The sequence below is a fragment of the Chenopodium album genome, chromosome 9, assembly GCF_948465745.1.
Source record: "Chenopodium album chromosome 9, dcCheAlbu1.1, whole genome shotgun sequence".
Classification (NCBI taxonomy): Eukaryota; Viridiplantae; Streptophyta; class Magnoliopsida; order Caryophyllales; family Amaranthaceae; genus Chenopodium; species Chenopodium album.
Window position 1 is genome coordinate 14,629,047 of NC_137842.1, and position 14,794 is coordinate 14,643,840.

Consider the following 14,794-nt stretch of genomic DNA (forward strand, 5'->3'; position numbering starts at 1 on the left):
TTTCATCGGGAACTTGTAGGAACATTTCCTTCTCAATAAAAGTGACCAAACAATCATTCATAAGTTGATCACCCATGCAAGTTGATCACCCATGCTATTTCGCAACTTACTTTTGACATATTGTCATTGCGAAAAACACTCTTTCAACACTTGCCGTAGCAACGGGAAGAATCAACATCAACTTGATAAGCAACAAAAGGATATGTCTTATCCTTCTTGGTACTAACAAGCATCATGGAAAGAGAGTTAAGATCACGCAAGTTTTGAAATCTTTCATCATTGTGCATATTTCCCATGAATATATCAAGTTAACCTTCAAGTCATCAAATCAAAACTTGAAAATTCTTCGGGATAAAAAGAAGCAAGTTTGAGTACCTTTTCTTTGTCAAAAGATGAAAAGTTATCTAGCTTTAGGACTTAAGCAAGCCATACAAGTAAGTAACTCCATGCTTCTCTCATTGAATCGATTGTCAAGTTCATGAAGATGCAAATCATTTACCCCAAAAACATTTCAACACGAAATGATGTAGATTTGTTGCTTTTTCGACAAACCGTCGTGTTCTTACTTGAGGAACATAAAGAGCATCCATGGTGGGAACATCAATGTCTTGTTTAGTGCAAAATGATGTAACCTTCTTTAAGAGAGTCTCCCACCCTTGTTCCCTCATTTTTTGCAACACACTTTTTGTGAAAGTAACTAGTTCCATGGCATTTACAATATCTTGCTCCTTTCTTTGCAAAGCAAGACACAAACCATTAGTGTAGCTAAACATAGTCAACATTAAGTAAGCCACAAAAATAAAATCAAATGACTCTAATTGTCCTAAAACAATTTGAGCTTTGAACTTATCTTCCGATGCACCATGCTTTCCAATGTGAACAGGTACCTTAACAATTGTAGAAAACAAGCGGATGATATTTACAAGACACTTGTAATGAGATCCCCAACGAATACCTCCGGGCCTCTTCAAACCAAGCTCTTGATTCAAACTCGATCCACTCAAAATTTCCCTCACTTCTAATGCTTGAGCAAGTTCTTGAGCTTGACTATCACGAATCATTTCTCTTCTCTTGCAAGAAACTCCAACAACATTCAGCAAGTTTGCAAGTATTTCAAAAAGCCAACCACAACTATCATTTCTTTTAGCAACGACAACTAGTGTGAGTTGAAGTTGATGAGCAAAACAATGTATGTAGTAGGTTCTTGGATTATCATTCATAATCAAAGTCTTAAGACCATTTATTTCACCCATCATATTACTAGCCCCATCATAACCTTGCCCTCTTATCATAGATGGACTCAATGAATGTTCCACAAGTAGTGACAAAATTGCATCTTTAAGAGATAAAGCGGTAGTATCACCAACATGAACAATGCCTAAAAATCTCTCCATTACCTTTCCACTATCTCTATTAACAAAGCGCAAAACAAGAGCTAGTTACTCTTTTTGAGACACATCACTTGACTCATCGGCCAACATAACAAAGTAATCATCACCAAGCTCTTCAATTATGCACTTAGTTGTTTCTTTTGCACAACAATTAATAATGTCTTTTTGGATCGAGGGAGAAGTCATTTGACAATTTCCGGGTGCATTTTCAAGAGCATGATCACCTACTTCCTCAACCTTTTCTCCTAACCATTTCAATAGTTCAATGAAATTACCCCTATTATAAGACTCATCACTTTCATCATGCCCACGAAATGACAAACCCTGCCCCAAAAGAAACCTTAAACAAGTTAAAGATGCATTTAAGCGAATATAATATTCGCTTTTAATCACCTCACTTGCCTTTTCAAATATGTTCACAATTGATTTATTTTTCCCATCTTTCAAGTTCACATACTTCTCATAAGCAAGATTATGAGCACTCTTAATTCCACCAACATGCTTCTCAAATCTTTCCGGCTTATTCCATTTCCTAAACCCTCCATCAACAAATGCATCACCTCCCATATTATTGTCAACTTCACCTTTAAACAAGTAACATACAAAACAAAATGCGGCATCTTTTTCAATGCTATATTCAAGTCAATCCCATTTGTTGAACCAATTCACACTAAAACGACGCAAACCTCCCGCTTGTCTTTAAGGAAAGTTGTGAGTTTTTGGTTGGCAAGGTTTTCTGAGAATGTAAGCTCTCCTCACCGCATTTCTTTGATTTGGAGATAGTCCATTATGTTCATTCTTTTTCCCGGATCATGAGGAAGAAGTTCAACATCATATATCAATTCTTCCTCCTCCGGTGGTAAATTACTAGTACTTGCACCACCAATTTCTTCAACATTTTCTTGAGTTTGGGGGGGGGGGGGGGGCTAAATGAAGTGGGTTCATTTCCTTGAGATTTCATCTAAATGAAGTGGGTTCATTTCCTTGAGATTTCATTCTGATAAACTAGAATTGTCGAAGATCGGGTTGTTTTCCCTTTACCTTAGAATTATTGTTTGAATTAGGTGAATTATTTGACATGTCCTAATTAAATGAATAAAAATAAAAACAATGAAACAATAATAATTCAATTGCCATCATATCAAATCAATATTACCAAACAATTTAATGTAATTATACAAATAACAAGTTATAGTTTTATAAAGTGAACAATTTGAGAATTGAGAACCCTAGCCTAACATTGGAATACAAACAATCAACCTCAACCATTTAAAAAAAAAAAAAATCAGAATTTAAACAATTAAAAAATCACACTTAATTAAAAAAATTAGCACTTAAACAATTTAATTAAAATAAGATTTAGGGTTTGGTGGGTTAATTTAAAATTATAAGTTACTTACAATGAATTGGGGAAAAATCCAAAGAAAATTGGCTTTTGCAATATATGGGATGCCAGTTGTGCAGTGGTGGCGGCGCCGGCGTCAGCAGCAGTGTAGTCGTCGCCTTGTCGGAGACTCGGAGTCCGGCAGTACGTCAGCGTAGTTGTGGAAATTACATTTGTTTTGTACTTTCTTATGTTTTATTATTATTTGTCTTTTAGTAGCTTTTATTGTTTATATTTTTTATTTAATATAATGTATGTCATGTCACTATCAAACTTTCCTTTTGTATTTTGGTTTGGTTTTGTCAGAGCCTTGGGTAAGTTACTTTCGTAAATCGTAAGTTTTGTTTTTTCCCTTTTTTTTTTAATAAAAAAATCTAATTTTTTTTTTTAAAGTGGGGGAATAGCTGTCCCCCCCTCCCTCCGCCTCTGGGTATTTATCTGTGAAGGGATGAAGATAGGAAGCAAGTAGTAGTATGATAGAAAACTCTTTCTTATTTCAACTTAGTTCACAATACGTGAACTTGCTCTTATATAGTCAAAATATATGAATATATTACATTATTGTACTACATGCAAATAATTGTACTTAGTAAAATTTACATTGGCCTCAAAATTACTTCATGTGGACTTCAATTCAATCATGCATGTTTGTATGTTTCTCAACACTCCCCCTTTGAACGTTCACATGGAATGGGGTACAAGTTGCCTCATTAAAAACCTTGCTAGGTAAAACTCTGTGGGATAAAAACCATAGCTAGGGACAAAGAGTACAACTATATTGTATTATATGCTTTGGTAAATTGTCTTGTTAAAAACCTTGTCAGGAAAAACCCAATGGGATAAAAACCTTATCGAAGGGAAAAAGAGTGCAGTACATATAATACTCCCCCTGATTTCAGCATAGTTCACGAAGATGTCGCATTCCGATTTTGTGAACTAACTGCTCAAATTTCTTCGAAGGAAGTGATTTGGTGAACTGGTCAGCAAGATTGTCACAAGATTGAATTTGCTGGATATCTATTTCCTCGTCCTTTTGCAGATCATGTGTGAAAAATATTTTTGGGGCAATATGTTTTGTTTTATCTCCCTTAATTTAATATTGACAGGGTAAAGTCGTATCCCCTAATCAAAAGTAAATACCTAAGTCCTCTAACTAAAGTAGATAGGGAAGTAGGGTCGATCTCCACAGGGAAACAAGTCTTTCTATTCCTAATTAACTAAAATAATCTAGATTATGAAGTAACCAATATTTATATTTGAATAAGAAACTAAAATACAAAGATTGAGAATAGGGAGAAAATAATATATAAAAGGATCTAGGGCATTAGGTTCACCAATAAATAATACTCCAGGGTAAAGCATAGTAATCAATCATTGACATTGCATAAATAACATGATTAACAGGCTCTCGCAATTTATTAATCAACATAGATCTAACAGGCTCTCGCAATTTACTAGATCTAAGTTCTTATTGAAAATAGCCTTTAATATCAAATTAACATATGCTCGATTCATCAATTCAAAATTGCTATACTTTTACAAGCCGTAATTGTAAAACGTTAAAACAACTCAATAGGAAATTATCATGCAATACCAATAATCAATAATAGTCAACCATCAATGCATCAATTAACCAGATTGTAAAGGGCTTTCGCTACGTATTACAATCACATAATTAATCTACCGGTATTAAATCTCATCTCTCGAATCTCGACTTAACCATTTATAAATTAATCTGCCTATTGAAAATAGACCTAAACATCAATTCTCATATGTCGAATCTCGAATCAATATTGTCAAACTCATGCATAAAAGATCAGGCCTAATCTAGTCACATAGCATTAAATCAATCAATAGGAAATTAATCTAGCATTGATAATTAACAACAATAAATTACCCCTTCATATTATTTATGGATCCCCATAAACCCTAGAAATAAAACTACTCACACATGGTAAAAACTAAACTAATCAAAGCAATAAAATAAGCCATGATGAAAGGAATAAAATAAACAACTAAGATTAAGAGAAGAGAAATCGTTACCAAAATAAATCTGGAATTAAGAGTAGATTAAGAACAAAGGTTTAGGAGAAAGAAATCTAAGAGAACAATTAAGAGAGTAAAGAAAGAGTAAAGAGAGAGAGAGGAAAGAGATTTCCTAAAATCGTATTACGGAGGAGTATTTATACTCCGTACAAATCCTAAACTAAAACAAACTAAAACGACGCTAATCGTCAACTAATGAATACACGCGCCCGATCGGGAGAGGCACCGCCCGATCGGGCGCGCCTTTTTATCCCTAATACTAATCTCGCGCCCGGTCGGGCGCGTCACCGGGCGCCAGCCTTAGCTTCTCCCGCCCGGTCGGGCGCGCCTCCGGGTGCCAGCCTCTTTGGCCGGGTGGCTCACTTGGGCCACTATTTGGACTACGATTGGGCTCCAATTCTTTGGGCCAATCTGGGTTTCCTCTTCCGGTCTTGAATGCTAGGTCCAAATGCCCCAGTATCACCTATACTGAGCCCTTAATCACCTGTTCGATGGCTCTAACCGGCCCTGGGCTATAAAATCTGGTCGTGCTTCTCCAATGTTCGTGATTGCTCCAAAATATCTCGGGAAAATACTTTAAAAGCAAAAATTCCTGCAAAAGTCAACCAAATCTACGAAAACACTAGAAAACACCAAATAGTAATAAAAGTGCCTCTAAAGAGCCAAAAACACTAGTAATTATGACCAAGGGACGGGGGTAAAATACTATATAAAACAGACACATCAAACTCCCCCAAGCCAAACCTTTGCTTGTCCCTAAGCAAAGATCTCATCAATGAATCAATAAATATGCTTCACCCCAAAAGTAAAAATCAAACACAAACGATCCAGGGTAAATCAAATAAACATGTTTCAAAATCAACCAATCAATTCCATCTAATTACCAATCTTCCCTAACAATTGTCAAACAGAGCAAACCACAAGAGCATATAGAATTCAAGACTAGTGCTCACGCACTCAACTCTCATTTTTGTGGCGAGTAAAAGATGTACTCGATCGCTCTCCATCTAACCCCTTTATGTGAACAATGCCCTCCCAACTCACACTCTCGTGTGTATAAAACAATGAACGCTCAACCTACTAGTCGACTCGAAATATGCCAAATCATAACTTGCATTGATAAACAACACTTTCACATTCATACAATTCTATGCACAAAGGTCGGAAGGTCTTTAAAGCTTGTAATGTAAGGCTAGGGTAAAGGGTAGGATAAATTTGGGAATAAGTGAGAGAAAAGCTATGCTTAAAGGAGCCATATCCTAATAAAACCCATGATCAAAATAAATAATGATCATACATCTCCTACATAACCAACTCTAACATCAACCAAATATACTCCAATCATAATAAATAATCCCAACTCTTACAATTTCACTCATAAGATATAATAATGAAGAAGTAGAGTGAATAAACAAACTTTATTTTCAAACTTGAATATTTTTTCATTGAAGCTCTATTATTTTTCTTTTAATCAACCTCCAACTAGAACATTTGAACATTTTTTTCTTTCGAAGTTCACTTATTTTCTTCACATTTTTTTTTCTTTGAACTTCTCTTTTTTTTCATAATATCATGGTTTATTTTTTTTCAAGAAAATATAACTCTCAAACTCATCAAAAATAAACATGATCAACAACAAAACACTTTCTCAAATCCCACCCAAATTGTGCAAATAATAAGCACACTACAAACTCCCTCACCTCACTCACTAATAGCTCCCCTAAGCCAAGCTTGGGACTAGTAACCAATGGGGCAAAATAGGCTTGTAATGCGGCTGATAAACAACAAAAAGTCAAGGCAACAACATGGGTAGCAAGAAGGGAACAAATGTATCTACAATGTCTGGAGGCTACCTAAAAGAACAAATGCCTTCGTCCTCCTTAATGTGTATAATAATGAATCATATAAATATTACTAATAGTTGCAAACCAAAACTCAAATTCATTGACATACCAGGAACTATGGAACTATCACACATTCCTTACCTAATCAACTAGTCAAGCACTATATTCACAAGTAGTTGGACAAAATTGACGCATGTTAAGATTTCAAGGCAATCAAACATCAAATCATGATCAACTAATCCACAATGCCTATCATCAAATACCAAGAATCAAAACAATTTTCTCAAGTAAGGGGCACAAGGAATCATAATTTACAATTCATTGGAACGTATTTTTGGATTTTTTTATTTTTTCAATTTTTTTTTTGTATTTTTCATATAAAAGAAAGCAATAAAACTAACCTAGAAAGCAAGAAATCTAACCTAAGAAAACACACCAAAAATAGAAGAAAAGAGAAAAAGAAATATACCAAAACCAAAATCTCCCCCAAGCCAGAATCAGACAATGTCCTCATTGGCTCGGGAACTAGCCCAGCATAACTAGTCCTGATCATCCTCATCCATCGAACCGAAGCCCGCACCTCCACTGCCACCTGCACCACCTGTACCAGAAGAGCTACCAGCAAAATAATCAGCATGAAAACTCCTCCCCGCCGGTCCCCCGAAAGGAATGTCTTGGTCGTACCCGTAGAAGGAAGAATAGTCAGTGTAAATACCACGGGCAGTGGGATCCCTATCGTATCCCTGGGGTGGAGGCTAAAACCAATCAGGGTGAATAGCGTCGTTGGGAATGTTGCCCCGACGAGCATAATCATCGTACATAGGGTAGAGAGCTCTACCCTGGTTCCTCTCTAGATACCCTAACCTCTGGTCTAAGGAGCCTACCATCCTCCTAAGGTCAGTATGGGAATGCTCTATACGTCCTAAGGCCTGACCTATACTCTGAAGATCCCAAACTGGGTCAGAGTCAACATGAGGGACGGAGTGAGACATACGAGGTGGAGAGAATGCCACCTCGGGCTGAGGCTGGGGTGGTGGAACTAGTGGTGGTGGTGCCTGCCCCCTAGCGTTGACAACTAAAACATCATAAGTGTAAGAAGGTTTCCCTGGGGGGAAGGCGGTCAAGTCAGGACTGGGTAGGGGAAAAATGGGCAAAGGTTGCTCGCTCCCAGTCCGAATACACCAAAAGGGTGTCTGCTCGCTATCCGGTCTAACCCACCCTAACTCCTCAAAATACCTAGCAGTCATATAGGTATCTGATCCACAGTTGGTCAGCTGGTGGGGTCCGTCCACTGCAAAACCGACCTTTTTCACTGCTATTCGAGTGATAAGGCCACCTAAACGGATAGGGGTCTTGGATGTGGTGCTGGCCGTGGCATGCCTACTCAAATGGTGAACTATAAACCTGCCTATGTTCAATTTCCCGTACCCATACACATAGTGTCCTATGACAGCTAGTTCGTTAGATTGAGCATTATGGGGCTCGGCCCTACCTAAAAAACACAAACCCGCAAATCTTTGCCAGATTTTTGGGACAGGGTGGTGAATAGGTTTGGTACTAGCATGTTGGGGGTCGGGGGTAGGCAAACCAGTCAAAGCATTATATATGTCACCCATTTTATAGTCCGCATGTCATTGGTGAGATAGTTCAGAATTTAATTCAAATATTTTACAAAATTCTACAAAAGTTAAACTAATATTTCTATTGTTCAACTTGAAAAATAAATTTGGCCCATTTCTACTACTAACAACATGTAAAGAAGACAAGAATTCACAAGTAAATTCTCGGAATGTAGGATAGTGCATATCAACAAATTTTCTCATGCCAATTTCATTTAAAAATCGTTTTACAAAATCAAACAAACCAAATGATTCCAAGGTAGGGCGGTGTAACCACCGAGAAGGGATTACCTCACGACCGATTAAATGTTCCAGCCGCTCCTTTTGCTCTCGGCTAGCAATGCGGATCATCGACCAGTATGGAAGTTGCAAATCTGGGTCGTATTCCTCCCTCGAACCGGAGCTCCTACCGAAAATGGACCTAGCCCTCTTTGAAGCCATGGTAGAAAATGGGTTGGAAAATTAATTTTAATAAAAACTGAAAATTTTTATATGGAAATGTAGAGGATGAAGAGAGGATCACAAATATGTAAAGAGTTTTGAATTTGGATGAGAAATGGAGGAGAAATCTTAGAGAGAAGGTAGAGAGAATTTGAGTTTTAGAGAGAGAAAGTTATGAAGGTAAGAAGAAATGAAGGAAGAAAGAAGGAAATAAAGAAGAAGAAAAGGGCGGACGGACGCGCGCCCGGTCGGGCGATCTGGAGTATTTTTGCATGTAGGTTCTCGCGCCCGGTCGGGCGATCTAATGTACCCGATTTCGTATCCTTTCGCGCCCGGTCGGGCGATCTAATGATCCGATTTTCTCCAACTCTCGCGCCCGGTCGGGCGCCCTTCGCCCGATCGGGCGATCTGTAGCTCCAAAATTTCGCCCTTCTCGCGCCCGATCGGGCGAGGCTTGCCCGATCGGTCGGACAATTTAGTCCGTATACGACGAGTTTCGCGCCCGGTCGGGCGTAATTACTTATTTTTGGACCCTTACTCTCGCGCCCGGTCGGGTGAGCTTCGCCCGATCGGGCCCGAGGCTAAATCGTCTAATTGTTATTTTCTTCTTTTCTCCAAAATTTGGCTAACTCTTTCCTTCAAACCTGTAAAAACACTCATAAAACTCATTAAATTTCCTCATCTCTCCTCTCATACGAAAAAGGAAAGAAAAACTAGTCTAAAAAGCATTAAAAATACGGGTTGCCTCCCGCAAAGCGCTGGTTTATCTAGGTCCCGCACGACCTTCTTGCCAAGTACAATATCTAGGACCCTTAGCCTAACGCTTGATCGGGTGGTTTCTCACCCGGTCTAGCGGTGTTCAGGCTGCGATGCAGCTTCCTGACATACCCTGTGGGACGCCAAATCACCTTATCTGGTGGATCCTCCTTGACTTGGACTGGGGGATCTTCAATGCTACGCACTAAAGATCCTTCTTTGATCGAGGGTTGCTTCAAATTGTCATTGCGTTCAACACTTGCAACTCGATCTGGCGGAACACTTACCGTAGGCTCGATTCGCACAACTTGCTCGATCGGTTCCACCTGTTCATCCTTGAAACCAAGACCAACAGTGTAAAGCGCTCTTTCTATTGCATCGACTTCCTTCTGCCATTTGTCTATCTCATCTGAAAAGGATGCAACACAAGATACCACCTCCAAGGGATCTTTTTCAAGAGCTTGGGGCTTGTTAGAATAATTTTCAACCACATTAACACTGAAACATTTCTCCTCAGTCATGGAGCTTTTAAGGGCATTATTCAGATTAAAAACAACTTTATCATCCCCTACTGATAATGTTAACTTACCACTTCTTACATCTATGACTGCTTCTGCAGTGTTAAGGAATGGTCTACCCAAAATAATTAGCAGTACTCAGATTATCTAATTTTTGGCAAATAGAGATCAGTTGAGCTTGCAAAAAGGATACAGAGTCGACACTATGCTTCCCCTTGTTAGCAAATCCTCTAGGATTCCCATATTGGGAATTGTGTATTGCCATATCTTCAATAACCTGACCTGCATCATCAATATTAAGATTCATAAATCTCCCACTAGCTGCAGAATCTAAAATTATTCTAGAGGAATTTCCAATGCCGTTATAAAAGGCTTGGATTAACTGCCATTGCGCTAAATTATGGTGAGGGCATTCTCTTTGTAAGTCCTTGAACCTCTCCCAAGCCTCATATAAAGACTCATCGGCTTCTTGGGCAAAGTTCTGAATCGCACTCCGTAGTACGACTGTTCTCTCTGCAGAATAATACTTGTTATAAAAATTCAAAACAAGAGTTTCCCAATCAGTTATACCAAGTGAAGTTCTATTTAAGCCATTAAACCACAATTTAGCTTTTCCAGTTAAAGAAAAGGGAAAGAGAATCTCCCTGATTTGGTCTTGAGTGACCCCGGCTTGCCTGATGGTGTTACAATATTGACAATAGTCGGCAATGTGAAGATTTGGGTCTTCACCCTTGGCTCCACTAAATTGCTTCCTCTCTATCATCGTTATAAATTGAGGTTTAATTTTGAATTGAACCCCATCAAGAGCCGGAGTGGGGGTGAGATGTGGAAAATCTGTAAGCTTTGGTTGTGAATAATCACTAAGCTTCTTTGGAGCCGTCATCTCTGATTCTGGATCTGATGATACCTCTGAATCGCTAGAACCAGTTGGAGGGTCTCGGTGATTATTGTTATTATCACCAGAATCCGCCAGGATTTGCTTGTAGAGATTTTTCTGTCTATGGAAGGAACATTCGATCTCAGGATCGAATGGGATGTAACCTGATCTGGAACACCTGGGCATAAACAAAAACTAGAAGCAAATATGAGATTTGCCTAAGAGAACTAAAGCTCTATGAGACAAAAGGAAAATAATCTAGACTACAAAAACAATCATAAATAAAAATAAAACCGTTTCCCCGGCAACGACGCCAAATTTTGACAGGGTAAAGTCGTATCCCCTAATCAAAAGTAAATACCTAAGTCCTCTAACTAAAGTAGATAGGGAAGTAGGGTCGATCTCCACAGGGAAACAAGTCTTTCTATTCCTAATTAACTAAAATAATCTAGATTATGAAGTAACCAATATTTATATTTGAATAAGAAACTAAACTACTAAGATTGAGAATAGGGAGAAAATAATATATAAAAGGATCTAGGGCATTAGGTTCACCAATAAATAATACTCCAGGGTAAAGCATAGTAATCAATCATTGACATTGCATAAATAACATGATTAACAGGCTCTCGCAATTTATTAATCAACATAGATCTAACAGGCTCTCGCAATTTACTAGATCTAAGTTCTCATTGAAAATAGCCTTTAATATCAAATTAACATATGCTCGATTCATCAATTCAAAATTGCTATACTTTTACAAGCCGTAATTGTAAAACGTTAAAACAACTCAATAAGAAATTATCATGCAATACCAATAATCAATAATAGTCAACCATCAATGCATCAATTAACCAGATTGTAAAGGGCTTTCGCTACGTATTACAATCACAGAATTAATCTACCGGTATTAAATCTCATCTCTCGAATCTCGACTTAACCATTTATAAATTAATCTGCCTATTGAAACTAGACCTAAACATCAATTCTCATATGTCGAATCTCGAATCAATATTGTCAAACTCATGCATAAAAGATCAGGCCTAATCTAGTCACATAGCATTAAATCAATCAATAGGAAATTAATCTAGCATTGATAATTAACAACAATAAATTACCCCTTCATATTATTTATGGATCCCCATAAACCCTAGAAATAAAACTACTCACACATGGTAAAAACTAAACTAATCAAAGCAATAAAATAAGCCATGATGAAAGGAATAAAATAAACAACTAAGATTAAGAGAAGAGAAATCGTTACCAAAATAAATCTGGAATTAAGAGTAGATTAAGAACAAAGGTTTAGGAGAAAGAAATCTAAGAGAACAATTAAGAGAGTAAAGAAAGAGTAAAAAGAGAGAGAGGAAAGAGATTTCCTAAAATCGTATTACGGAGGAGTATTTATACTCCGTACAAATCCTAAACTAAAACAAACTAAAACGACGCTAATCGTCAACTAATGAATACACGCGCCCGATCGGGCGAGGCACCGCCCGATCGGGCGCGCCTTTTTATCCCTAATACTAATCTCGCGCCCGGTCGGGCGCGTCACCGGGCGCCAGCCTTAGCTTCTCCTGCCTTTTTATCCCTAATACTAATCTCGAAGAGTATGCTGGCAATTTCTCATATACATGTTTCTTTCCATGTTTTTCTGCCGTGAGGCATATATTCCTTTTGATCTATTGTCATTGTTTCTAGATGATATCCATTTTGGCGTACATCTTTAAAGTTTATGAGGTTTCTTCGAGATTTACTCGAATATAAAGCATTATTGATTATTAATTTTGTTCCATTTGGAAGCATTATACAAGCCTTTCTTGATCCTTCAATTAATTTAGCTGACCCGGAAATAGTGTTTACATTTGCTTGAAACAACTTTAGTTGTGAAAAATATTTTCTATCCTTCAAGATAGTATGTGTTGTTCCACTATCCAAAAGGCATTGATATTCAGAACTAACTTCAGGCTGATCCATATCTTCATAAAATAAATTTGAGATTAGTTTAGAATACTATCATACAAAGTTTTATTGATGATAGGGATTAAAAGTACATTATTAGAAATTTAAAATACAAGACATAAAGAAAATACATTAAAACATAATATATGTTACATTAGTAGATGGGAAACCTAAGCATTGTTATTTTCTCCAAGGATGAAATCATTTTCAATTTCAGCATTATCCATGAAATAATCAGATATGTCAAGGCTGGAACAAGGAGCATTTTCTTTGTTAACAAAATTTTCTTATGCATTTTTCTCTTTGCCTTTTACAGAAGCCTGGTAAAGGTCTACCAAACGTTTGGTCGTACGACAAGTTCGTCCCCAATGCCCTGTCATGCCACATCTGTAACATGTGTCTTTTCCTTTCGAAGGAATTTGTACTGTTTGTGGCTTCCAGATGACTGTCCCTTCTGTTTTCAAAATTTTTTAAAATTACCGTTTCTTTAAAAATTGTTTCTACCACGACCCCGGTCACGGCCGCGATAATTTCCACGGCCTTTTTCACGACCATTGTAATTTCCACGTCCACCTCTTTGTGTAGCATTTGACTCGGGTGGATAAGAATTTGTTGCATTTGCCTCATGATGAGTGGCCAAAGACCCAGTTGGTCTAAGACTATGATTCTTCAACAAAAGTTCACTATTTTGTTTCGCAACAAGCAATACACTCATAAATTCATTAAACCTTGAAACCTCTTTCACGATACTGTTCTTGCAACAGTATGTTGTTTGCATGAAAGGTAGTGAGTGTTTTTTCAATCATTTGTTCATCTATGACTGGATGATCACAATATCTCAATAAAGATACTATCTCATGTATAGTTATATTATAATCAATTACAGATTTGAAATCCTGGAACCGTAAATTCGTCCAGTCAAATAATGCCTTAGGAAGGAGCACCCTTTTGTGATGTCCAAATATTTCATAAGGCAATCCCATAATTCTTTGAGATCTTCAACCATCATGTACTCTGTTTTAAGGTCTTCATGTAAATGATGCCTTAACAACAATAAGGCTTTTGCCTTATCTTGTTCAGTAATAAGTTTTACAACTGTCATTGCAGAAGTGGTAGCATCAGTTGTTTGACCAGAGGGACTTTTATTTTCTTTAACAGTGTGCTCCAAGCCTTGAGCTTTCAAATTCATCATTGCATCTACATTCCATTCCAGAAATTTCTTTCCAGATAAATTTAAGATAATGAATTGTCTTTTCATAAGGTCTCCTATTTTAACTACAGCAAATTAAGTAATAATTAGTTTATAATAATAAATTTTATGTACAACACATATGTTTAGTCCTTCCATAATTATAGTTAGGTTAATAAAATAAGTAATAATTAAATTTATCAATAATAAACCATAAATAATATAGTCTTTCCCCCCCCCCTTGGTATATTATTGTGAGTAATTAAGCAAAAATAAGTCATGTTAGTTGTAAAAAAGAAAAAGCAAAACGACAACAATAACAGTAGTAACAATAATTATAATGATAACGGTAATATTATACAATGATGATTAATAACAACAAGCCAACATAATAAAACAAAAACAAGCTTTTAATCTACTAAAAACAACAAAATAAGTGAGTTTTAGTTATACATAATGACAAAAATTTATATTGCTACATACTAATAGAACTACAAGCGCCGTAATTAGAAGGAAATATTGTTTTATCTTCCTTAAATCTTCCTCAAAAGTGAAGTTGTGGGTGTTTTGGGTGCCGTCGGCGGGGATATATCGGAGAAGAAGGGGGTGATAAAAATTTTAGGTGATTTTTGGATAAAAAGTGGGAAGGGATAAGGGATTTGTGGTGAAATCGGGGGAAAAATCCGCCTTTTATAGAGGTAGGTTTATCCGTTACTAGGGGCGTCAATCCGGTTAAACAGTTTGGGTTTGGGTTGAGTTTATCAGTT

General features: G+C 37.1%; 2 protein-coding genes and 1 non-coding gene across 3 annotated transcripts; 1 reads left to right on the plus strand and 2 right to left on the minus strand.

The window, feature by feature from the left end:
- Positions 1-491: 491 nt before the first annotated feature.
- Positions 492-1,394, minus strand: LOC145557470 (uncharacterized). Its single transcript, XM_081618650.1, has one exon. The coding sequence runs from the start codon at positions 1,392-1,394 to the stop codon at positions 492-494; it is 903 nt and encodes a 300-aa protein (XP_081474776.1).
- Positions 1,395-1,439: 45 nt separating this feature from the next.
- Positions 1,440-1,958, minus strand: LOC145557471 (uncharacterized). The gene has a single exon (XM_081618651.1). The coding sequence runs from the start codon at positions 1,956-1,958 to the stop codon at positions 1,440-1,442; it is 519 nt and encodes a 172-aa protein (XP_081474777.1).
- Positions 1,959-10,394: 8,436 nt separating this feature from the next.
- LOC145560991 (small nucleolar RNA R71) lies at positions 10,395-10,501 on the plus strand. Its single transcript, XR_014093577.1, has one exon. It is a non-coding gene; the product is annotated as a small nucleolar RNA R71 (small nucleolar RNA).
- The last annotated feature ends 4,293 nt before the right edge of the window (positions 10,502-14,794 follow it).